Consider the following 25,188-nt stretch of genomic DNA (forward strand, 5'->3'; position numbering starts at 1 on the left):
TGCAGTTAAGCAGCTTGCACGAACACTTCGACGAACGCTCTAAGTTAAGTGTTCTCAGGTGGATCGTGGCTACGAGCAGTAGCAGTTTTCGGAGGCTCTCATTGGTAGAAAGAGAACTTCCGGATGAAAGATGAAAGTCACTGAAAAGGTTAGCCAGCTGTAGGGATCGAACCCACATCTTCTGCCGGTCCAGGGCTCTACCAATTGAGCTAAGCTAACACGCCTCTCCAGCGACTTTCGGGGTGCGTCATCTGAAGGGACGACAAACCAGCCACTCACTCTCACTCACCCTCCTTTCACTCTTACATTTTTGCTCACTCATACACACATACACACGACGGAAATCGACGCAAGCGGCACCTGTTGAACAAGAGATAAACTGATGTTCTGAGGCTGGAACAACGTAGAGGGGACAGATACAATGGTGGTAGAGCCCTGGACCGGCAATCCAGAAGATGTGGGTTCGATCCCTACAGCTGGCTAACCTTTTCAGTGACTTTCATCTTTCATCGTTGATTTCTTAGGCAATTTGAGGCTTTGTTTGTATCTGTCCCCTCTATGTTGTTCCAGCCTCAGAACATCAGTTTATCTCTACTTCCGGAGTTCATCCCAGGAAGTCGTGCGTCGCTGCATGTTTGGATTGTGGGAAGTTGTCTGCTTCTGCCGTCGCACGTAAACAGTTTGTAGACCCAAAATAAGGTATTGTAATATCACTGTAGCTGCAAGAACGCATTAGGTCCCAGTAAACCAGAAATATCCCAGGTACATCCCTCAAAGGTCGCACACGTCGCATATGTCCGCGACGTCTATCCGAGGTTACCTGTACGTCCACAATGTGACTTCGAAAAGTGTCTTACTTTCTATATCCCTGGGACATCCTGTAGATGTAAAAAGAAAGGAGCAAGCGCGTGTAATTTTTCAGAGACACGTGACACTTAGTGGCATGACGTAAGCAAACGGGGAAAATGTTTTGTTTTACTACTTTATTTACCAAGTAATTACATTATAGACGGTAGCTTGAGTTAAAAACACGATATTTGCCAGTGTGGGGTAGCAGGAACATTCGCAGGTATACGCTGCCGTTGTTTGAAGACTCACAAGTTAACTGCAAAGACGTTGTCACCGTTGCAAACGTGGTACGCCACGTTACACTTGATGAACGTACTCCAACAATTTGTATTTCAGACAGAGGGATTATACATATTGTATACAGAGGGACCATCGTAATCCCCTCAAAACCGTGGGTTTCGGGCGCGACCTTGTTCGCCCCTATAGCTTCGAGCGTAGTTCAACTCTACCAAATTGGTGACGCTGTCGAACACTATGACGTCATTTGTTTACAAACAGGGAGAGGTCTATGAGGCAGCGAACAAGTGCCCATTCGTGGAACCCTGCCCTCCCGTTCCCGTTTGTTTCGTTTTCAGTCTGTCTACCAACGTCATGATGACATTCCTCGGGTAGAGGTCTATACAAGCGGAAATGCATAGCTGGACGCCCGCATGGATGGAGACAACGTCAGACAACCGCGCTCTATAGTTTCGTTTTCCTGTGGACAAGCGTTCTTGTCACAGCTTTGCGGCCAGCTAGGACATGCGAAGAGAAATAAAGATTTCGGAACTTACTTTATTAAAGTTTATTTTAGGGACCTTGTACAATGAACCGGTTCGGAAGCGATATGTGTGTCCTCCTGGAGCTGAGCCAGAACCGAACCATTATGCCTAGACCCGAACCGAACCGGAAAGAATTTCGGTTTGATGCTCTGGTGTAAACACAGCGCAACACTAAGCGTTGCTTCAGTTCACGCTTCAACATGATCGTCGCATCGCTATGATCACTAATTCGCCCATCGCTTCGATTAGCAACTTTGTTAGTCATTCAGTTAATGTCTGATGCAGCTGGAGGTGTGTACTTGCCGCATGGGCGGATCGAGACCCTGGGTTTGGGCGGGGGGGTTTCTTTATTGAAGCGCGTAGTGGGGGAGGGGAGAGAGGGAAATCCCATGTATAAACTAAACTAACGTTTCGGGGGAGACATCTCCCCCCCCCCCCCCCTCTGGATCCGCCATTGACTTGGCGATACGTTAGTTGTCAAACACAATGCAGTGAAATCTATCGCAATGCAGACGTTGACCAAAAATCAACCAGATCGACTGTTGCCAGTGGCGTAGCCAGACCGCCGAGGTAGGGGGGCATCTATACGAAAACCCGCCCACTCCCTCCCCGACGCTGATCCTGAGTGCGACAACACACAATACTTGTGCACACCGCAGCATGCGGTTGAACAAAAAAGAAAAAAAGAAAAGAAACGAAAATAATCGATTTAGACATTCACAATACGATTATACTGTGATGTCCAATGAGGTGGTGTCACGAGATTGGAAAGATTTTGAAAAGCTCATACTTTGGAAACCATTCAAGTGTGCCGCTTAGATAGACGCCATGAACTGTAAGAACTTTCGCGATCGTCACACTGGTCCCCCCCCCCCCCCCATATATTATTTTCTCCTCGGACTTGCATGATTTGCCTGGGTGGGTCAGTGGCAGGAAAGGGGGGTGCTCTGCCCCCCCCCCTAGCCCACGCGACTGACTGTTGCAAAGCCCAACAGAGCCAAGCAATGCCATACTACCTCAGATTATTTGAAAAAAAAAAAAAAAAAACTTGCTCGGAGAACTACTCGATTACTCGCAAAATTGTCGAAAAAGTAATAAACATCTACCCGACAAACGTCATCATGACGTTGGTAGACCAACCGAAACCAAAACAGATCGGAAGGGGAACGCTGGGTTCCACGAATGAGCAATTGTTCGGCTGAAAGAAAGTAGGACCGAAGGTCGCGTCCCTTTCAGAGACCATCGTAATCCCCTCAAGACCGTGGCTTTCAGGCGCGACCTTGTTCGCCACTGGTATCATCTCATATGGCCCAAGTGATCAGAACGCCCAAATGTTCATAAGACCCGAAAAAAATTTGGGCCTTTTGAGCATTTGGGTCAAATGAGAAGGGCAGGGCAAGGTGTCCAGAAGGCCGAAATGCCCAGAAGGCCAAAATATTCATATGGCCCGAATGGTCATATGGCCCGAAACCCAGGAGGGAAGACTATGAGTGACCTAGATACTGTATTTTCTTTGCACATATGCGCAATATTAATTAAATGCTGAATGCGACAGAGGAGAAAAAGGTAACTGAACTAAAAATATTAATAAAAGCACTGAAATGAAGAAACAAATTTTCAAGCAAATAAGATATAAATGTGACAAAATGTAAAATACAAATAAATATTGAATCCTTACAGCGTTCAATATTTCGCTCGGTACAGATTGGTAAGCTCTGTGCCTAATATATTTATTGAACAAGTGATTAGTTTGCCGCATTAAAAGCTTTTCAACTTTCGCTTGAATACTGCTATGACGCACAATATGTAGCGCTTTTTCTGCGAAGGTATCCAAGCCGGGCACGGCAGTAGCGTAGCCAGAAAAAAATATTTCTGGAGGGGTTCAGGAGGAAATTTGCATAGGACAGAAGGGTTTACTCCTCGTTTCTCTCTTCCAGATGCGGTACCAAAGGTACGATTTCGGGAGGGGTCTGAACGTCGCAAACCACGCCTACGCATGGGACCGTTTTTTCCGCTCTAACCCATCGGTGCAATTTTTTCCGAGACCATTTGTTCCGTCACCAAATTTTCCGGGGCCATTTGACCAAATGGCACTCTATCAAATAGGCGGACACCTTCGAATTGATTCTGTAACTGAACTCTTTGGAGACTACATTTCACAAGGCGGAAGAAGCGCATTGTTTGTGTTGACGTGAGATGCGCGCTGCAGAAGGAGCATATTCCACTGAGTGACCGAGTGCAATTGTCCAAAATGGGCACTGCTTGATGAACATAATAAATCTCAGTCCCGAGCAAAATACCAAGCCGTAGCGATTCTCGGCAAAGTGTGGAATTCCTGCGCAGTCACACCTGAAAAGCGATTTTACAGAAAAATATTTCTCTCTCTATTATGCACTGATAAAAGTACCGCATTTTTCTGTGTACAAGTTCCGTTATGTATAAAAAAAAGTTCTCTGAAGAAGTCCTGCGCAGGATGATGACGCGCATATGATGACATTAGACGACGCGCAGGACTTCTTCAGAGAACTTCTTTCAATGTATAACGGCGCTTATACACTCAAAAATACACTGTGAGCCTTCCTTTCTGGTTTTCGGGCCATATGACCATTTGGGCCTTCTGGGCGTTAGGGCCTTCTGGACACCTTATCCTGTCCTGCGCATTTGACCCAAATGCGCAAAAGGCCCAATTTTTTTTCGGGTCTTATGAACATTTGGACGTTTTGGTCACTCGGGCCTTATGCACACTCGGGCCATATGAGATATAACCTTCGCCACTAGCTTTGAACGTAGTTCAAGTCTACCAAACTGGTGGCGCTGTCGAACATTATGACGTCATTTGTTTACAAACAGGTAGAGGTCTATTGATTACTATAGTAACGCAATTATACTTGTCATGATTTATGGTCAACTTCCCAATAATCGAATAATGATACCGTGATGTTACACGTAAGGGTTGTCTGCGCAGTGTGGCGATATGTTGCACGTGCCGCTGGGTAGAAGTAGGACTGCGGATAATTTCGACCACCTGGGATTCTTTTGACGTGCGCCGGAAATCTCCGACACACGGTGCTGCAAGCAATCATCGAACTAAACGAGAATTAGCCGATGCAGGCTACAAACATGGCCGACAAAAACACATGATTTTTGATTTCATTTTGATTTCATCCCAGCTGTACCGGCGCCTTTTGTTTGGATACCACATGGTGACCGACAACGCCGGTTATGTTTGCGCCCGCCGACATGTAAGGCATATCACCGTACGGCGAACAGCTCATTATCCTGCATCTCTGCAGCGTCCAAATTTCCCACTCTGAAAGTGGCAACAAGTGCTGATATTCCGCGGGCACTTCGAAGTCCATTATTCACCACTCCACAGGGAGAGAGAGCAATAAAGAGAGAACCCGGGCAGGGCTCACCCAGATAGAAGCGCGGTCGCCGCTTTGAGCCCTAATGACATCACCGATGACGTTTTTTCTCCTCCACCTCGTTTGACCCTGCGGAGCGAGTCGAGCGAGAACGCGCATGGCGATGTTAGTCTTTTTTCTATGAAAAATATCGCGTAGAGAAAATTTGTGTGGTAATCATCAAGTTAAGTTACCAGCTTTCACAACGCGTTCGGAACTGAAATTTTTTTTAGATTGCTTTCTGCGTTCCTTTATTATTTAATGCATGCCAGAGCTGCCAGCCTCCTCCTCCCCTACCCAAACTACGTAATAACATCTCCCCAGCAAACCACAATTTGTAATCGAGTCACAATGAGACCAACAAATACAGATACAGCTTTTATTTGAAATCTGTCATCTTGTGAAAGCTCTGAAGAGCCTGGGGGGATATAGTTAACAGGGCCACAACTAATATCTAGGCATTTCCAGCCCCAGAGCATTCCACCCTGTGCTCCTTGTATTAAACCATCTGGCCCATTACAGTTATATTAATGCTGCAATTGTTCACCATGCAATGTAATCTCATGCAAGAGCTTTAACCCTTGCAAATAGCCACATACTTAAAAAAAACAGCAGCACATGTCATTGCAGCTCTTTGTGCTCAAGTTATTGGTGTGGGTAAGGCAGAGAGGGACAAAAAGTTCGTACTATAATAGAAGGTGGCCCACTCCTAACAGTTACTCTTTGAAGATCTTCAAGTCATCTCATACTGAAGTGATTGGAGGGGGTACGCTTACTAAGATTATTCAGGTACCCCAGCACCACGAACACTCCACACCCGTGTGAGAGACATGACACTCCAGAGATGGCACCCAGCCATCTCCTTCAAGGTACATTAAGACAGTTGTAAAAGTGACACCAAACTTATGATGTTCAAAAAGGAGGAAAAAAAAAAAGTGAGGAAGCAGTTCAGATATCCTCTACCAAGATATGCTCCCAATTTCTCCCATAGTGATTCAGCAGAGGATCATAGTTAACATGATGCCACACATATGTACAAAGTTCGGTGTGCGATGTTCTGAATCCCTCCCAATGGCACTAATGCAGTTCATCCCCAGGTTGCTTCTCAGTACGCCGTGTAGGCACCTGTGTTGGGCCCATCCTCATTCCAGGCATTCCGGGTATCTGCAATGGAAGAAATTAACATTCCCGACTGCCTTCAGACCTTACTGGGAAATACATAGCAAAAAAAAAAAAAGAAAAAGAAAAACTGGATATTAGACTAACGTTCTGGAAAAACCTTAGTGATTGGAAACAATCTCAAGACAAGTAATTTGGATATTCACACTCTGCTTTGGGACCTCGTCATTATGCTGATCAAGTAATGTTCACAAATAAGTGCTTTTTGGACAAAAGTATTCTTTCACATCCTTTAGTAAAGTGAAGCGACATAACAAGCAAAGCAAGTTAAGTGAAGCATGGGAAGATTTCCCAGTGAAGTAGACTATACTAATGATATTAACAAGCACTTCAATGGTTCATAAAAGCTGAAGATCCCACAGAAACTTGCAAGAGGACTCAGCACAGCATCCAGATCAAAGCATGAACGGAACACTGCAATTGTAGAATGACTTATGCACTACATAGCTGTAGGTTTTACAAGTAATGTTAGCTGGAAGGCCTATCACACTGCTGGAGAAACTTATTAAAAGCGTGCATAGCCACAAATGGGATTCAACTACATCAGAATTACCACAAAAGATCACGACACATGTGCAGAAAGTTGAGCTAGCTGGTGGAAATACATCCCCAAATTGCGCAGTATCATATTACATGCCATGACCTATTGTTTCATCATGCAGCTATCTACCGCCAAACAGCACAATTCACCTTGGTAGCAGTCAAGTGATCAGAATTAAATTGCTGTGTTACGCCAGTCAAAGAGTGGACTTTTGGGATGATCACTTTCAGAATGGATGAGTATCAAATACATAAATACGATCCACGAGTACTGTACTGTACTCCAGGAAAAAGCATGGCTGAAACTGCAACAAAAGAGGCTGCAGTTTCCATTTTTGCAGATTTGAGACCTCAATGTTTTGCAGTGTAACTCTAACTTAAACCACTTCTACCAGAATTATAGGGAGGAGAAATAAATAAGGGAAACAATAAGAGAAATTAATAAATAACGGAAAGGAAAATAAATTTTGAATGCTCATTCAACCTAGTACTGGCTATTCCAACAATATTAAGTCTAAGTAGGCCACAACTGGATGATGGCAGTCAAAGTATGCAACTGAGCATTGAGGCCCGTGTTGTGTTTATCCTGTGTTTAACTGCTTCATCCGCTACGCTAAACAGGCCATGTTGCAAATAGATGTCTGCAATGCAATTTTCAAAGCAAATGCAAATCAAATTCAGAAAAATTTTGGCCCACTTCAAGAAGTACCCTGCATGCATGTTTGTGGTTTAGTATTGTATCAACTAATTCCAATTAGCTACTGCTGCAGCCCTTCTGGTTCCAGACAAAGCTCACAGAAAAAAAAAAAAAAAAGAATCTTTCATTGTAAGGTGAATTTGTTGGGGTTTACACAACTCAGTAACAGAGAAACTGTAGCAGAGGACAAAACTGCACATGGAATAAACTTCCACTTGTTTCACTTTGGTTAACTGATTTCTCTTTTGCTTAATTCAAACACATCAGAAGGTTAATTGAGCATCCACACATTTCTGGGCTCACACAAAAGCATTTCTCTTCCAATGATTTCACCGGAGAGAAAGTGCCTGTTCCACCAGCAGCAGGAATGCCAAGCCAGAACTCCTAACAAAAGCTGAAATCACATCTGAAAATCAAACATTGGTATGTTTGCAAACAAACCAGTGTAAGGAGGAAAGCAGAGTGTCAGCTTTTGTTTTACACTGCAGTTCACATACGCATTTTCTCCCATAGAAGCTTGGCAGTGGGACTCATCAAATCTCAAGCCTGATCTTAAAGCGACACTAAAAGGGTTGGCATTTGTGAGTCTGAAAGAGTACTGGAAGCAGGTATACATATTCCATACTCAATGCTCATTAGTTCGAATACACTCTTACTGCCATGCAGTAATACCCGTCACATGCACTAATTTAGTGTCCCTTTCAACGAGCGACACTTGCACTTGGTGTCATTCATGTGCTATCACATGGCATATTTTAGTTATACTCTGTAGAAAGTGCACTAACGATTTAGTGAGTTCCCCAAACTCTCTTCACTTCTCTTCGGCGAACCAAGTGCGTAGCCTCGACAGCAGGCTTTGTGGTACAGGTTAAAACATTGAGAAAAGTGAGTGCACTGCACATGACGTAGTGACGTTGACAATTTCACTGACAAGGTGTCTGGATCTTTCATACCACAAAGAAATCTTTGCACTTCATGATCCTTTATGCAAAATGGCAGCTGGTAATCGAGTGCTTTTGGCAAAATTACCTAAATTTAGCCACCTTTTCCAACAGGTTTTTAAATGTAATCCAGTCAGACCAGGACTTCTACCCCTGTCACATGGCAAAGTGTTATTTCCCATGAATGACAGTCCCACTGAATGTCATTTGCTCAAGCAAAATGGAGCTACACAGCAAATATGTCGTTTGCAAATGCAGACCGGCCAAGTTGGGGAAAACCGAACTAGGGAGCGAACGGGTGGGGGCGTCAAGTTTGTGCGAGAAATAATTTTTTGAAAGGGAAGGAGGATAGTGATAGGCTTTTATGTACACATAAAATAACAGCAGGCTTGGCCCCAGCAGTTTATCAGGCACAACTTATTACTGGAAAAGTTTTAGCAGCAGACATAGCCCTCTTCAAAAAGTCCGCCAAGAACGTCTGGCCGTGACAAGGTCCACCCCTCTGTCACTTCGTCAAACGAACATGCTCAAACAAGAGTTGTCAGACACTAAGGCACAAAGTTTCTCTTCACGATAGTAAAATGTCTCACCCTCAGCGTGGCCATGCAGTATGGATAGAATACTAAGCATTACACTGCTTACGTGGCTGAACTTTGGAAGCCTCCCCTGGACTTCCCAGAGAGCTCAACGAAAGCAGTTTGATCTCAACCAGGGCTGACAATCGCAGTCCGAACACAAGCTTACTCTAAACAGCACTGCCTGTACCAGTCACCTGGACTAACATCAGAAACTAACTAAACTGTCCAGAAAGCAATGGCAACCCCACTGAGATTGAATTTTACGTCTACGCGGCTAGACCAAAAGCTGGTGTTTTGATAGATGCAGGGGAACCTGCGTTTTGCGGGAGATTTGGTTCTCGATCGTGCAACTGTATGAAACTGTGCAAACCCGGGAGTCTCCAGGGTAAACCTGGAGACTTGGCAGGTCTGCTAATGACAACGATGAAGACCGATGAAATAGTGTTTCAACCCTCAGCAGATGTCTCACCCACTCTTCAAAATAAAGTGGTTCTCACATGAAATGGCAATTGTGAAGAAGACTACTATAGAGCTCTTGCTGAGAGCTGCAGGATTTCTTTAGGGACAAAGACAAATGCCGAGCAGCCAGCAGTTGTTGAGGAAGATATCGTGAACTTTGAATACAGTCGAGCCAGCTTATTATGATTGTCGATATAACTGACTCCAACATTACAATCACATTGCTGTTTCCCATCAGCCTACCCATAGATATACAGTCGTGCCTCGTTAATATGGACAACTCGAATTATGGACGATTTTTGTGTGGACCATACTTTTTCAATGCATTTTCATCTCGTTAATATGGAAACGAGCTTTTCGGACACTGCACGGTCCAGCGATGTACGAACCATATGTAGTCCATGTATTTTGGTCTCATTATGTACGGTATCTGTATGGAGGGCAACCCTCAACCCACATTCTACAGGACAACTTTTGAAAGAATGATGCCCCGTTGCTTAGGGAGCTAGGTCCCCCTTCACGGCTGTGCACAAGAACTATGAGGAAAAGGGATTATCTCTGGACATGAAAGGGCTGGAAAATCACCTATGACGTCATGACTGTTCCAAACATGTGCACGTGGAATTGACCCTCGGGCAAGGAGTTGTGTATTTGTGTCTTCAGTTAAACATAGTGCAATCACTCTGCAGTTTACGAGAACAAAGGCGGTACAGATGTCTAGGTAACTTCTCAGGCACTGCCGTCGCCGACTTGAGCAACACCAAGCGTGCGGTCACATCTGCTATGGCTCATGCGGGACTACAAACAGCTCCTGAATTCTTTGAAGACAATGGTGATGAGTAGCAGCCTCTACGTGTTGCACGTTTTGCTACGCTTAAATCGATGTGGAACCAAATATACCTGCACGCATTTTCCATAAACCATCATTGTTTTTGTGATTTCCTTGGTATTTGATAAGATGGACAATTTGCTCCATGGACGATTTTGGTTGGGGACGAAAGTGTCCATATTAACGAGGCACGACTGTACATGCAAACGAGACTGATGTAACGATCGCCATGAAAGCGCATGCTCACACGTACGAATCATAATTCTCCTGGTGGCCAGTAATACAAGCAAAAAATCGAAAAGCAAGATTCAATTTCTATATGGAAAACAAAGGACCTTTAAAGGGACTATCACATTAGTCCCGGTCGACTCAAACTATAGTGCTGTTTTACCCCACGTTGATCACTGATAATAATGCCAAAAATCTGAGTATTTTGGAGTTGTTCCTGTGCAGTTTGATGTAGTAACACATGGCAAGAGCAGACTACACACATTGACAGTATTCCCAGATTCCCTCACTGGAAACGTCACTCTGACAAGGCCAATCAGTGAGCGCCCTTTGGTGTGGACGAGACTAATCTGAGTGGCTGGAGGCACCTTATTAGCAGTTCGACAAAGAGGCGGGCAAGCCGGAATACCAAGGGATTGTGTCTGCTCTGTGATCGGCTTGCGGAATGTTGGTTTTGGTTAGCATTGGACGTGTCCGTACAGTCAGGAGCGCAACAGTGTTAGACGCAACATGGTCACGTCAGAACTTTCACTGGTAAGATAAAGTAGTGGTATTTAAAGTAAAATGTAGGGGTGTGCGAATCAGAATATTTTAAGTCTAATCCAATGAGGGAAAAAATTCAGAATACCGAATCGAATATCGAACATTCGTGCAAAATTTACTATATGTGACTTTCGCACTAAAAGTTTCCATTTTGTAGCCCATGGCTTTAGTGTAATTTTTCTGGCATTAACTGTCACAAGAGAGACATGCAATTCTTCTATTTAAAGCCCCTACTCTTTAATTTTACATGAGTGCTTCCAGCTTTTCAGGTGAGCCTACACTTACTGGAGTACAGGAGTGGTTACCTTCATTTCAAAATTTTATGACAGGCAGTAGCATGTTATACGGATGAGGCTGTAATTGTTTCAGACAACCACAGGCCATTTCTGAAACAAACGAATTGGCATCCTGCCTCAGCTTTGCCATGAACACCTTTTAGTTTCTTTGCACTCGCCCTAGGAAGTTGCACTACTGAAATTTTAGACGTAAAGGACATCTTTAAGAGACCCTTCTTGTTTGTGGGCTGTAGTCATTATTCGAGAGTCCTAACTTTTTAAAGGCAACCTCACAGACATCAAATCAAAGTCCCTCGTCGGCACCACTAAACTGCATGTTGGAGGGGCGCCACCCCTTCCACAGATAATGTGTACAAAACTAACTTTGGATAACGTTATCTTAAACCATGGAGGTAAGAAACTAAGGAGATGCCCTAAGCGCCTCTCCCAATGCAAGCGAGCGTGCTGTGACCCGCGCATGGCATTGTGGTTAGTTGCCCACACACGTGACCCATAAACGTCACTGCAAGACGTCATGAAACATGGCGTCCTCCATGTCCGCGGCGTATCTTACCTGAATACAGAGACGAGCTGCGGCCGAATAACTTGTTTCCGATTTCATAACACCTTTGGAATTAGAATTTATCAAACCCGTTGAAACACAAGATAGATAATCTCAGTGTGGAAGCAATGGATCACTAAATCGCTAGAAGACGTACGTACGTACGTAGGTCATCGTGACATTGCCTGGCTTCTCTTCTGTTTTTCTCAACTTTTGCTGTGATTTATCACGCGGCAAATGTTGAAACAACCCATAACCTCAAAGTATTGTGCGAATGGACTCCTTGAAGGTAAGACATTTGCTGAAGATGAGGTTTGCTAAACTTCCAAGCCTCCGCGCAGACCGCCATAACGCTGAAACATGTGTGGATCACGTGACCGGGCAACTAGATGGGCGTGGTATTGCCAGGAGCGACCGCTAGAGGGGTCCCACGGCCTTCCGATCTTATAGCCCTCTCCTTAGTTTCTTTCCTCCATGTCTTAAACGAAACACCGTCCCGCCTGTGTTGGTCCTGCAGCAAGAGCAATTTCGTAAAGCAGGCTTCACCTCATGCACGGAAGCATCAGGTGAAGCCCACTTTCGGGTTGTGTCGTTCATATTCGTGGAATAGTCGAATATTCGAGAATTCGAATATTCGCACACCCCTAGTAAAATGGTATTTACCGAGGACTTCACACAGTATATTGCGATGCTAACGTCAAACAGACTACCTCGGAGACAATAGTCTGTGCTGCACTCCCGTTTGTGTGCATGGCTTATGTCATCATGGTGTTAGCAGCAGAGGGAGTGAGAATCTTTAAAACTTATTAAATATGTAAGCTGTTTTTGGAAGAGAAACTTGGGCAAGTTGACTGTGAAGAGGTGACAAACATTAACTTATCGGTCTCATGCATACGTTCCCAGATGAGATATTCCCTTTAAGGACATTGAAGCGAGTGCGGTGCATTTAACTGTGCATAACAGACACTGATTGGATGCATGCGTTGCACAGCTCGCAATTTTGAAGGCACTCCTGAGAAGCAACCTCCGTGGATGTAACTGACGTTCCTCCCTCTACACATCGTCCTCTCATCCTCATTTAACCATCCGAGTAACCATGATGAAATGCTGCAACTTTTAATTATCTGCCTGGATGCTCACAGTAATTTAGTCTATATTTAGAGCCTCAAGTTTTAGGGTTTAACCCTATTCTTCCCTGAATTGAAGGTTGCCACTTTAGGGTGAAACCCGATTTTTACCCGACAAACTGCCCTCACTGAGAAGTCTGTAGGAATGCACACTAACTTGTTTGGCAGCAAATGCAGTTACATCACCATTTGTACTAAACCAGTACAGTTAGTTCCAGTAACTGAGCGCAATTTCTCGCCGAATTTAGCGTACTGGAAGTTTTTTCACCCAAATTCGCATGAATTTAGAGCACATTTTTATTTACCCTATTTTTACACCCGAATTTAGAAAAAAAAATAGTTCCTGAAAACTTCAGGCTCTATCTATATTGATCTTAACTATTTGCTCATTCGATGTGTAGCAAATATCAAAGGGTGTAAGAACATGCTGGTGAATGTTCACCAAGGCGGTCGAAGTGTGTTTTTGACGACCTGCACACCCTCGTTGGAACATCCCCTGAACCAAGTATTTTGTATTTATATTTAAATACAAAAATGTATTTATGCCAAACCCTGTAATTCTATCTTAGAGTTAAGTTTGTATTTTACAACTTATATTACAAATTGAAAGAAACTTCACAATGGTCTAACCCTTAATCTTACGGATTAGTTCAAAACAAAGATTATGACAATACTCCGAAAATTTTTATGCATCCCTTGATGTGAACTGGAGTCTTTTGGGAAAGCTATATCATGGCAAAGCATTTTCAACACATTCTACAAAAGGTTTGAACCAAACAAAAACATTCCATTATTATCCCTAATGAAAATAAGCAAAAACATCTGACCCTAGGTGACCTACAGGGTACTTTCTTCACATATTTCACTAAGGTTGCAATTCTTTCTAAAGATACGTCAAATTCAATGCAACTTCACACTTACTCTCAGGAGGATCATTGAAGGATGCCTTAAAAAAAAAGAAAAAACTTGCGCCAGCTTGTTTACTGTGCTCCATGCACGCCAATAGAGAAACTCTACGTACTCACGCTTCCATTACGTGGTCTGCCACCCCCTCTAGCCCCCTGGGGTCCTCCTCTGCCTCGACCTCCACGAGCACCTCGCCAAAAGCCACCACGCCCACGCCATGCATTTCGCCTCATCCAGTTGCTCGCTGCTACACCAAAGGTCTCGCTGTTCAGCTTTCGTTCCTGTCTCCAGTCTATCCTCTGCATGCTGTTCAAAATGTGGGTTAAAGATTACCAGGATGTTTAAAGAAACTACATACCCTTTTGACCTCTCAATGGCTTCACAGCTGATGTTGTCAAAAAAGGACTTTGTTTTGTCATAGTACACAACATCATCATCTTCATGGTTATCTCCAACCTGAGTTTCTGTTCCAGAGTCATCCTTTTTCTCATCACCTATTTCATTACAGAAATGCAAAGGCATAACTTGATTTCATACCAAGAGACCAAATGGCTTAGCAAAAAAGTACAAAATTAACCTGGAACTTACACTCACTTATTTTTGTCTGAGCAAGCTTGCTCTCGAGCTCCTGGAACTCTGCATTTGCTTGCTCAAAATCATACTCCCGATCAAACTTTAGCTGCTCCTTGGGCTTGGCAGTGCGGTACCCTGCCGAGCGAGGTCTACCACCACCTCCTGATCCACCTCGACGACCAATACCACCTCCTCGTGGGTGTGCTTGACCTGGGGCACCAGCCATGTGATGCTGTTGTGACCGAGACCCCTGCTGTTGCAGTTGTTGCTGCTGCTGCGGTCTACCTTGGGTTCCCTGAGGTTGTTGCTGTGGCTTTCGCCTTGATCCTACTGGGGCTTGACTACCACCTCCAGAGTGAGAGCGTGGTGAACTCCTGTTTTCTCCTGGGGCAGGACCGGACACTTGCACCCCAGCATCCATGGTGGGGCTTTTCCTCTGCCCAGGTGTTGGAGTAGGTGTGGTTGAGCGTGACCCTGAAAGAGGCAACGTGAGCTATTAACTAGAGCAGTGTTTCCCAAACTTTTGGCGGTGACGGACCCTCGGAAGCGATGAGAACAAATTCACGGACCCCCCCCCCCGCTAACACATGACTTACACACTTATTTGGTTTGCGGATCACAGGTGGATTGCATCTTTCTAGATTTTTCAAAAGCATTTGGCAAAGTACCTCATTCCCTATTTCTTCGCAAACTACGCGCCCTTAATCTTGACCACCAGGTACTAACATGGTTAGTCATTCCTTTCCAATCGCACCCAGTATGTAATAGCCAATGGGCGTGCTTCTTGTCGCCTTCCGGTCACTTCCGGTGTTCCACAAGGTTCGGTCCTCTGCCCACTTTTATTTTTAATATAGGTTAATGACCCCCCAAACTCAGTCCTCACCTGTCAGTCTTTCCGCTGATGATTGCGTGATATATAGAGAAATTAATAACAGTGCTGATACAGCTACTTCGCAGTCTGGTTTATCACAGATGTTCCCTTGGTGTAGGCATTGGAGAATGGAACCTAACCTTAACAACGTTAACGTTTCTCGTCAACACATCAGTTCCACGCGTTCCTACCACATTAAGAATTTTCAGCTAGAGTCAGTCTCAGCGTAGAAATACCTAGGTATAGTATTAACAACAGATCTCTCTTGGAAATTCACATTGAATACGTCACAAATAACTCAAACCGCACTCTTCGATACATTCGGAGAAATTTTCCAATGTGCCCTGTTAACTTAAAGTTAAACTGGTTATGATTGATTCAAGTGTAATAAAAAGTACCTGACCTGAACACTATATAAAATCCTTGTCCGACCGAAGTTAGAACACTAGTCATCTGTCTGGGACCCCGATCACTCCACTTTAATACAGGAATTAGAAACTGTTCAAAATCGTGGAGCTCGTTTCATTTTATCAAACTACAACCGCACAGCTAGCATATCCTCCATGAAGACCTCACTGTCATTAGAACCGTTATGAACACAGAAAAATTGCTTGATTGATTATCTATTTTCTACGCCATTTATTTCCATGACCCTACCTTAAAGGAACAGTTGCTTTCCTCACCACCATACATCTCGTCTCGCATTCACCAGCAATTCAAGGTAGGAGTCCCGCATTGTTGTACTAATTCTCTTCCGAGTTCTTTCGTGCCACGTACGACTAAGGATTGGAACCACCTTCCATCGTCGGCCTTTTGTGTTAATCCTAATTACTTTCATAGGATCATTGTAAACCATGTGTAACCACTCCCCTCTGTAATGCTATGCCTTAAGGGTATAAATAAATGTGGCAAAGCAGCAAAGAGCAGAAATGCTGTGAACAGCAGGTCACCAGACTTCGACTAACCATCTCCGAAGGGAATCTTCAATTCCCGTGCGGGAGTGCATGCCCTACGCATTATAGATTTGACAAGAATATACTGAGCACATTATTCATACCCCTGTCAGACGACATGTTTAGGGTTGCCACCTTTCGTAGTGAAAAATACTGGCTGAGGGAGAGGAGGTGGAATAGAGGGAAAGGAGGAAAGGCTCGTGGAAAAGGGAAAGTGGGTGAGGGGTGGACGAGCACACACACACACACGTGTTCCTGTGTGTGGTTGTATCATTGTGCTAGAAATAATAATAATAACAATGAATAATAATAAGAATGAATAACCAAGATAACTGCTGACTGCGGAGCTGGGTCTGTGTTCCAGTTTTATTGAAGCTGCAGTGGAATGTTGAAAGGAAAACCCCGTAAAAGCCCCTATGAAAGGTGTTGAGCCACAAATATCGGCAAAACGCTGCCGGTATCACCTTCCTACCGGCAACTGGCAGAGCGCCCAAATAACCGGCAGTGCCGGTATAATACCGGCCTGGTGGCAACCCTAGACATGTTAAATGTCAGTTTAGTAACCACTGTTTAGGGTGACGGACATTTGTGTCAGTGTCACACAACAGTGGATATGGCCTTTAGCAATAACTGGAATTTTCGGCTAGCTGAGCCCACTAACAGCCTTCAGAGCATAACAGCATAGCCTAGATGGCACAGCGCTCATGTACCCTTGCACTTAGAGATTGTTCTTAATTTGTATTTTACTTCTGCTCTACGTTCGCTTAGCTTGATTCGTTGTTTTAAATTTCTGCAGACACTTTCTAATATATTGTAACTATTCTTTGCGTGTATTTACAAATACAGTGAACCCTCGTTAATATGACCCTCCGTTAATCTGACATACTCGCGTTATGACTGTTTCTCGGGAACCGTTCCGCCGGCATGTAAATTCCCCTCGTTAATATGACAATCCGTTTATCGGACAATGACCAAGATTTCTGTTACAAGTAGGGTCAAACAGGCATTATCTTCCCGCTATTATGACCATGTCACATGACACAGGCTTGAAGTGTGTAGAGCATTAAAGTTCTAGGCAGGTTCAGATGGTTGTCCATGGCTGCGACGCAGTCCTTGCAGCCGGCTGCCATTTCTCAGAATGGACACTGTGCTCCCCCTTTATTTAAAAATGTACTGCTGCGATGGAGGCCCAGTAGGATTAAAACACTATAGGTACATTTTCACTTGAGGTCGAGCGCTGATTTTGTATCGCTGGGATATTATTTGACTTGACTTCTACCTTGTATGCGAAAGGATTATTTGGTGAGCGCTCGCCTGACAGGTGTCAACCATTAAGGACAGTGAAGTAACACAAATGTTAGCTACTACAGTGCAATCCCGTTAATTCAAAATGTCTTATTCGAACTGACGCTCTGTTCCCGGCAAAGTTGTGCATTTCAATGGGGGAAAATGCCTGGTAATTCGAACATAGGTATCAACGTTCGCAATAGTTTCTTCGAAGGCTATTGCTGGGCGGCGCACAACTATGCTTCGGCTCGGAAGCACCGGCTGTGTCGCTGGCGTGTCAGGGACATAGCTACTTATTAAAAGTCAGTTTCTCATAAAAGCCATATTCCTGCCTGAGGAAAAAGGAGTAAGGAACGAATTATCGTAACTGTGTGCGCAAACGCGACAGTTGTGGAACAAGTCCGCTTACTCGTCGTTGACAAAGAAAGCAAGCCTCGCTGTTTTGAGGGGAGCAAGACACTTCCTGTTGACTACATAGCCAAGAAAAGGGAAGCAATCTGATATTTTCTCGAACTGGGTTGGGCCCAACATCGCAAACGACATTTATAGAGCCGCAGCTGAAGAAATGAACGCAAGCACGTGAGATTATTTTCTGTCCTCAGCAGTTTTGATGTTTGTCTGCAAATAAACATCCCGGATAGAAACTGGCCTCATTTCCGCCATTGAGTGATCGCGAACGTGCGGCAAGGCCTGGTCAGCCATGACACCTCTGACGTGGCCAGCACGTGCTACCAACCACGACCTACTAGATTATAACGACCATGTCATAATCAGCAACCCCTATGAGGCGCCCGTCCGCACGATCCGCTAGGGGCGCTACTCATCGGCACGCGAGATCTGCATCACGATTGGACGATGGAAATTTGAATTCTGAACGCGCAGAAACGGATGTACGACTACCGTAGCAGACGACAGCAATAGCTCATGAAAACGCGTAGAATGATGATAATCAACCTCAGAATGAAACATCTGTGGAATATCCACCATCCAGAAATACGAAGGTAAGCTGAAGTACAAAGTACTGTAGAAGTTGAAGCAATAATGGGGACAATGAGTAGCGCCACCGGTACCTTCCAAAAATGCGGCGCTGGGAAGGGTTACCTATGACGTTGTCGTTATAATCTGGTACGTCGTGGCCATGACGCCTCTGAAGTAGCTAGCACGTGCTACCAATGCAACAAGCACCCATTCAGAGATGCTCCGCTCTATTCTAACTAATCTTCGGCCCCCTTAGAGTTCGAATTAACAGGTTTGCACTGTAATTCTGTAATTGACATATGATTTGCCATCTGAGCCAAAGCAAACAGGATTACAGTTTAGGTAACACAATTGTAATTAGACAGTCGTTTAATGTATTTAACATTTTAAGTAATGTATGCAATAAAACAAATTCAGTAAAAGCCAGTTTAGAATGTATCATGCATATCTGAAAAATTATGGGGAGCAACAGGCTGTAAACTGTGCACAACCCTGTTAATGTAAAGCATCCTGCAGGCATGTGAACAATGGCAACAGCTCTGAATGGGAGCTTACACTAAACCTCAAAAGTGCTCACACCAGCACACTTGTCTAATCCTCTAAACAAGTGAACGGACCCGCTTCCACCCGCTGCTGCCATGTCATGCCAATGAAAAATATGCCACTTGTATTCCATAACCTTTTGTCTGGACCTGTGCTCTTCACTTAAATTGCGACATGACTCCACACATTCTTCCCTCTCCTGACCCTCCTTTCCCCACCCAGTGGGATATCCTTCACACATTTCTAATGGAACATACAGTTAATATTAGCGAAGACCAGGAATTGACATGCTTGGAACTAACCCGACTGCTGTGACCCACCAACGAAGCTCTGAGGGAGCTGTGGCTGTGCCTGGTACTGTGGAGGAGCATAGGACGGCAGTGTTCCCACAGGGCCATAAGGCGGAGGCTGACTGTAACTGGGTGCTGGAAAACTTGCTCCTGTAGCAGGGGGTGCTGTGTGCTGCAGTGAGTGCTGTAAAAGAAAAATGTCAGAAAAACTAGGATGCACAGCACAGGAACAACAATCAGACAGCAAGGCACAGAGTACCACAAATTGACTGGAGACAACTGAGCTGGAGACAACTTAATGACTCATATGGACCCGTAACCACCCTGTTCACAGAAACAACGAGAATCTTTTCAGTGGTGTGTTACCACCAACGCTAGATTGCTTCATATAATGCAGAAGAATATTGGAAAGTACTTGAGTTAACTGCCTACAATTTTATATCTGGAAACATTCAAGCAAACCTGCCACAGAGACTGAGCAAACATGAAACAGACAAAAGCACGTTCAGATTTGAAATTTGTGCAATGTTTTGGGTGACAAATTAGAAGCAAGATAATGGGCCAACCTTTGTGGTCTCGAACGAGGGGACCTGAAATAAAATATCCAGATTCTTATTCAAACTGTTCAGTCAACCATGTCCTCCATGGCAGATTGCTAGAAAATTCATGAACAGAGTACTACAATATTACCACAAAAAGAAAACAGAATAGGACAGACACTGAATTTTTTTAACGTAACTTTTCAGGCATCTTACAGGGGCAGAGCAACATTCCTACCATGCAAGTACAGGAAGGAACAGACTTGGGAGTAGTGTGCCAGCCTTCTGTGCTAGCCTCTCAGTGCAGTTTTCATGGCAGCTTATACTTTAGGATTAGGATGCAAAATGGGCATGCAATAGAAAGCAAAGGTCTACTTTTCTGTGGTATGTCACATGTAACAGTACCAGTTATTGGCCATGAGAGATGCCTTCGTTTCCCTGCCTTGATTACCAAATAATCAAGATTGTCTACAATTACTTGAAACTTGCTTCAGGATTATAGTAGAACTTGTGCACACAGTTTTACACAGCTGTACATCTGGGATGTGGAGTGTTGCATGCTGAAGTATCTTGACACATGACATCAGGCAGGCTTTATGGCTTTTTCATTTTGTAACAGAACATACAAAACCAGGTGGACTACTAATACAATGCTTCTGCAGAAACTCGCATCCCACGACTTTCCACAGAAAAGCGTGGGGTCCCATAAAATGTAAAAGTCTTACATATAGCCTTTCCGTGTTAAAGTTGAGGTGATCTGAATCAGAGACCTAAGCTACTTCACGGACCTGAACACCTGAGAGCGTTCATCTTCTACAGGCAGATGACCTGATGTTGATGAACATTAGTTCCCAAAAGGCTGCTTAAATATACCTCACATCCATGTTAGATTTGCATGATTCAACAAAAGATGCACAATGAGAACATGGGGCAAGAAAACAGTAATGCACCTCACTTGCACACAACACCTCACTTGCAAAAAATTATATATGGACTGCTCTTTGTAGGACTATTATCAGATGAAATGAGTGAGAACAGCTTGTCTAGGCGGAACACCGAAGTAGCATAGCAATTAGCTGAGTAACATTGCCACAGCATTTCAGTTCCTAGCTGTTTTATCTTATTTCCTGAAAGTTCTATTTAGGTTTAGTATGTAATGACAGCATAACTGCATCCCTGTTCTGTACCATCCCTGCGTTAGCTGGACAGTGGCCCACTCACAACGTCCCTGCTGTTGCTGGTCGCTTGGAACTCAGTGTTGGTACACTGAAGCGAAGCTTATTTAGCGATTCTGAGAAGACTCAGAACTTGCGCCAGAAGCAGGATGATCGTGAAGCACTGTTTAAAGCAGGGATCGGAACCGGTATTTTTTTCGGTACGGTTCGGGTTCAGGCATATCGGTTCGGTTTGGGTTTAGCTCCGCTGAACCGAAATTATCAGCTTGAACCGGTTCAGGTATATCGGTTCGGTTCGGGTTCGGCTCAGGGAGAACCCCCCCCCCCCGCACATACACAGACAAAAAAAAATCTGTCAGCGGTCGGGGCATTTACAGGGATTGGAACAGTTACTTTTTTCGGCCTCGGTTTAACCGGTCCACGGGCAGTAATTTTGCTACGTGCAAGCAAGCTTACGCTCACCGTACACGATTGTAAGAGAAAGGCGTGAGATAACCGTTCAGGTGAGCAAAAAAAAAAGGTCGGTCAGTAGTACAATTAATTCACCTCTGAACCGATTCCCGAACCGGTAACCGTATCAATTTTTTTCGGTTCAGTTCCGGTTCGGCTCAGGACAAGCAAAAAAATCGTTCGGGTTCGGGAGAAAATAACGGTTTTTTCCGGTTTTCGGTTCGGGTTCAGTTTCGGTTCCGATCCCTGGTTTAAAGACGGTACAAGGCAATGGCAAGAAAAATGTAGGTGTAGAATTTACATATGTGCTTTACATCTTAAGCTACGTATTATTCTATGAATTCTGTTGCATAAATGTTTCGTTCCTCAAAGCTCTATAAAAAAAATGATCTACGTCACAAAACTTCTCTGTTCCCTTTATTACCTAACATTTGGAGCCTCCAGGACGCCTGCTACTCTCTGGGGAAGGTGCACAGGGCAGGCAGCTGCTCTCTCCAGCCCTCATTTTGGAGCAGCTCCGAGGGGACTCACACAAACATGGTATAGGAGTGCAACACATACTCTTAAAGGGACGATGAAACGATTTTTTCTCTCGCTTGTCGTTCACATAAGATGTTTGACGTTTAATAGTGCTAAAACATCTAAGCATTGACAGAACAGACATTCCTGAACATACAACTCAAGTTTTACATTCAGCAAGCGAATGGAGTTTGGAGTTTTCTGGCGCAAGCAAGCGAATGGTTTTCTTACAAGAGGAATTAAAGTACTGAATGTATACAAAGCTGATACAGCTCGAGACAGATACAGCGACATTGATGCAGGCAAGTTGAGGGACAAGATTCATAAAGAAAACAGCCTGAGCTTTGGCAGGAAACTCACACAGAAAAGGAGACACTGATGAGAGCTCAACTCATTCAGTTCTCGTCTGTGTTGTCTTTGCTTGCTGCTCAAGCTTAGGCCGTTTTCCTCATGGGCACCTCGTGATGCACCACAGCGAGCGGCAGCAGGAGTATCATAAAAGGAAACCTCATCACCGCTGTGCCCCACTATATCACCCCTCGCTGAATGGGTCGACGCTCCTTTGTGCGAGCCATGTGCAGACCCAATGTAATGAACCACTGGGATAGAGGCACATTCAGATCTGGAGGCCATTTCAACTCCACGAGATTTAAAAAAATGGTGAAGGCTGGGAAAGAATTGTAATGTAGAAGTTTCTCGACAGGAAGAACCATTTTCAGCAAAACCATTATGATGTGTTTGGGAAATTTCATAGTCCCTTTAACATGGACTCCTTACTTATTTTTATGAAGCCCCTCGAGATGTCCAGACAGCAACTTCTGTCAGCAAGCCAACATACCTGAACAATGGCTGGATCATTTGTCAAACCACCAGGCAAAGTGGACTGGGGCTTCGGGGGCTCCGAGACCCTGAGATCCTTTATGTCATGTGCTCGGAAGATGATGTACTCGTACACCTCATCCCTCGGTGCAACTGGGCGATCTGTAGGTCTATCCTCAGTGCCAAAAGACCGAACTGAAAGGAGTATTGGAAACATTACTAATGTAAATTGAACCCAACCACAGCCACACACATCCACGAAGGGAAGGCAACTACAGCACGCAAATGCAGCCCAAAAGTCAAAGAATGGCTTGTGACCTCAAGACCACAGAGATCCCACAATAGTATTTTTGTGCTTTATAGCATAACAGCAACTAAGGCGAAATAGTGCCAAGACACTTGATCATCCCACAATGGCTAAATCCTGGCATAACCATTTGGCAAAATATAGCTAACAAGGAATCAATCTCTTCTTAACAGACTCATACCTGTACTATGCTAAAGAAAATTGTCTGCACCACTGACTAGAATGGGCAAATTTAACTGTGCAGCTAGTACCTCAACACCATTTCATACATCTACATGCATTACTACCTAAATTAAGATGCATGAAACAAATTTTACAACAGGGTTGCAATCAAAACTGGAATGGTGAACAGTGGATAGGGATAAACGGTGTCTCGTGGCACATAATGACAGTACATGAATTTGAATCTGGAGGACCTTATTGCATAAGAAGCACTTCCACATACAACACACAAAGATTGAATACTATCTTCTACCTGCTGTAACATAACCAAATAAATACACTTGCCCAAGATTCACCATGAATTAGCCAGAGTACAATAACCCGGTAGGAAAAAAATGCAGGAATTGCAATGCACGCAGTTTTCTGCAGACTAGCGACAAAACTTGCAAATAGCATGTCTGACCCAAAGGGGCACAAACACCTGAAGAGGTTCATTGTCAGCATAGGGATATTGATAAGTCAGATTTAAAGCCGACAACGTGCCACATTGAGCTGCAAGCACCAATGGCTAGAATGCATACCTACAATACCCACATTACTTCGTGAACAAGTCCACTAGCTAAACAGCAGTGAAGTTTACGAAGTGAGAAATGGCTCCCCATAGGGAAATCCATAGATTATGCACACACACGGATGCGTTACATGGATGCAACTCCATCCTGCACATTATTGAGAGACCAAATCAAAGCTGCACCTACACGAACAAATGAATCGAGCGGGTATAACCAGTGCCTGGAAAGCATGTTAAGAACTTGCATACCACCTGGCTGCATTCAACCACAAAAGTTAAATTCCATCTTAATTTCCTAAGCTGTGCTTTTAGTGATTCAGGTAGATTATTTACTAGGTTATAGCACTGACATGTTTTTGAGACCAGGCCCAAAACACTGTGCGCGAACGACCATAACCAAGTGATGTGCAACTGTGAGTCTACCCCAGATCGCAGTGACAGTTAACAATGCCGAGAACCAAACGCGAGCATCTCAAAGTGGCAAAAGGATAGTACTTCGCAGAGGGGTTTGATGTACGAATGCACATGAAAGGTGCCTTTAATGGAACAAACTGACACACGCACTGACGAAACCTTTGTATTCGTAGATTATGGTAAGCCTTAGGATGACACTGCAACATACAAAACTTGTGAACCCCTAACAGTATGCTGCCTATTCGTAAGCTATGGAAAACAAGTGCATTTCAGCAGGAAGTTCGAGAAAAAGAAATGGACAAGAAAACGGCTCCAAGGAAGCAGGTTATGCAACCGTTACCATTCACTCCACAATAACACTTTTCTTTGTTTTTGTTTACAAGCCAGCGCGTTTGTTAATAGAGCACGTGACAATATACCAAACTTTACATGTGCACGAAAATTAATGATAACTGATAAAAAGTAGTCGTATGAACTCGATGTTTGCAGTTCCATAAAATGCCAGATACTGACCTTTGGCCAAAGCAACGGTGGACTCTTTTGTATCGATTGTGTACAAAATACCCTCATACCGAATTTCAGACTTCGATATTAGACTTATCTTACTGCCCAAATAGGGAATTCCGGTGCTCATTGTGAAGTTTTGCACCGAAATGACGGACAACAGCGATTACAGTGGATTACGTTCCCTACCCAAACAGAAACTTTACCGTACATAAACTAGGGAAATGGCGCCCGTAGTGCCCTTTTTACGCGACCTGTTCGCGGCGCTGCCATCGACCAAGAGATGCAAATTATAAGTGTCCTAATACCTCCTTCAGCCTTATCTTTTCATTGCCCAAATTAAACACAGAATTAC

At 44.1% G+C, this 25,188-nt stretch overlaps 1 protein-coding gene across 4 annotated transcripts; it reads right to left on the reverse strand.

Moving 5' to 3' along the window:
• Positions 1-5,379: 5,379 nt before the first annotated feature.
• On the reverse strand, positions 5,380-25,097 carry LOC135378030 (protein LSM14 homolog B-like). 4 transcript variants are annotated; one of them, XM_064610856.1, is made up of 8 exons: positions 24,843-25,097; positions 22,895-23,070; positions 19,940-19,963; positions 19,386-19,557; positions 14,467-14,925; positions 14,237-14,372; positions 13,994-14,184; positions 5,380-6,178 (listed from the first exon to the last, which is right to left on the reverse strand). In XM_064610856.1, the coding sequence occupies exons 1-8, from the start codon at positions 24,961-24,963 to the stop codon at positions 6,120-6,122; spliced, it is 1,338 nt and encodes a 445-aa protein (XP_064466926.1). In that variant the 5' UTR covers positions 24,964-25,097; the 3' UTR covers positions 5,380-6,119. The 4 variants fall into 4 exon arrangements, with proteins under 4 accessions (XP_064466926.1, XP_064466923.1, XP_064466922.1 ...); XM_064610853.1 differs by having other exon boundaries at positions 13,998-14,184; positions 14,473-14,925; positions 24,843-25,096; XM_064610852.1 differs by having other exon boundaries at positions 13,998-14,184; positions 24,843-25,096.
• Positions 25,098-25,188: the final 91 nt, after the last annotated feature.

Source organism: Ornithodoros turicata, chromosome 1, assembly GCF_037126465.1.
Source record: "Ornithodoros turicata isolate Travis chromosome 1, ASM3712646v1, whole genome shotgun sequence".
Taxonomy (NCBI): domain Eukaryota; kingdom Metazoa; phylum Arthropoda; class Arachnida; order Ixodida; family Argasidae; genus Ornithodoros; species Ornithodoros turicata.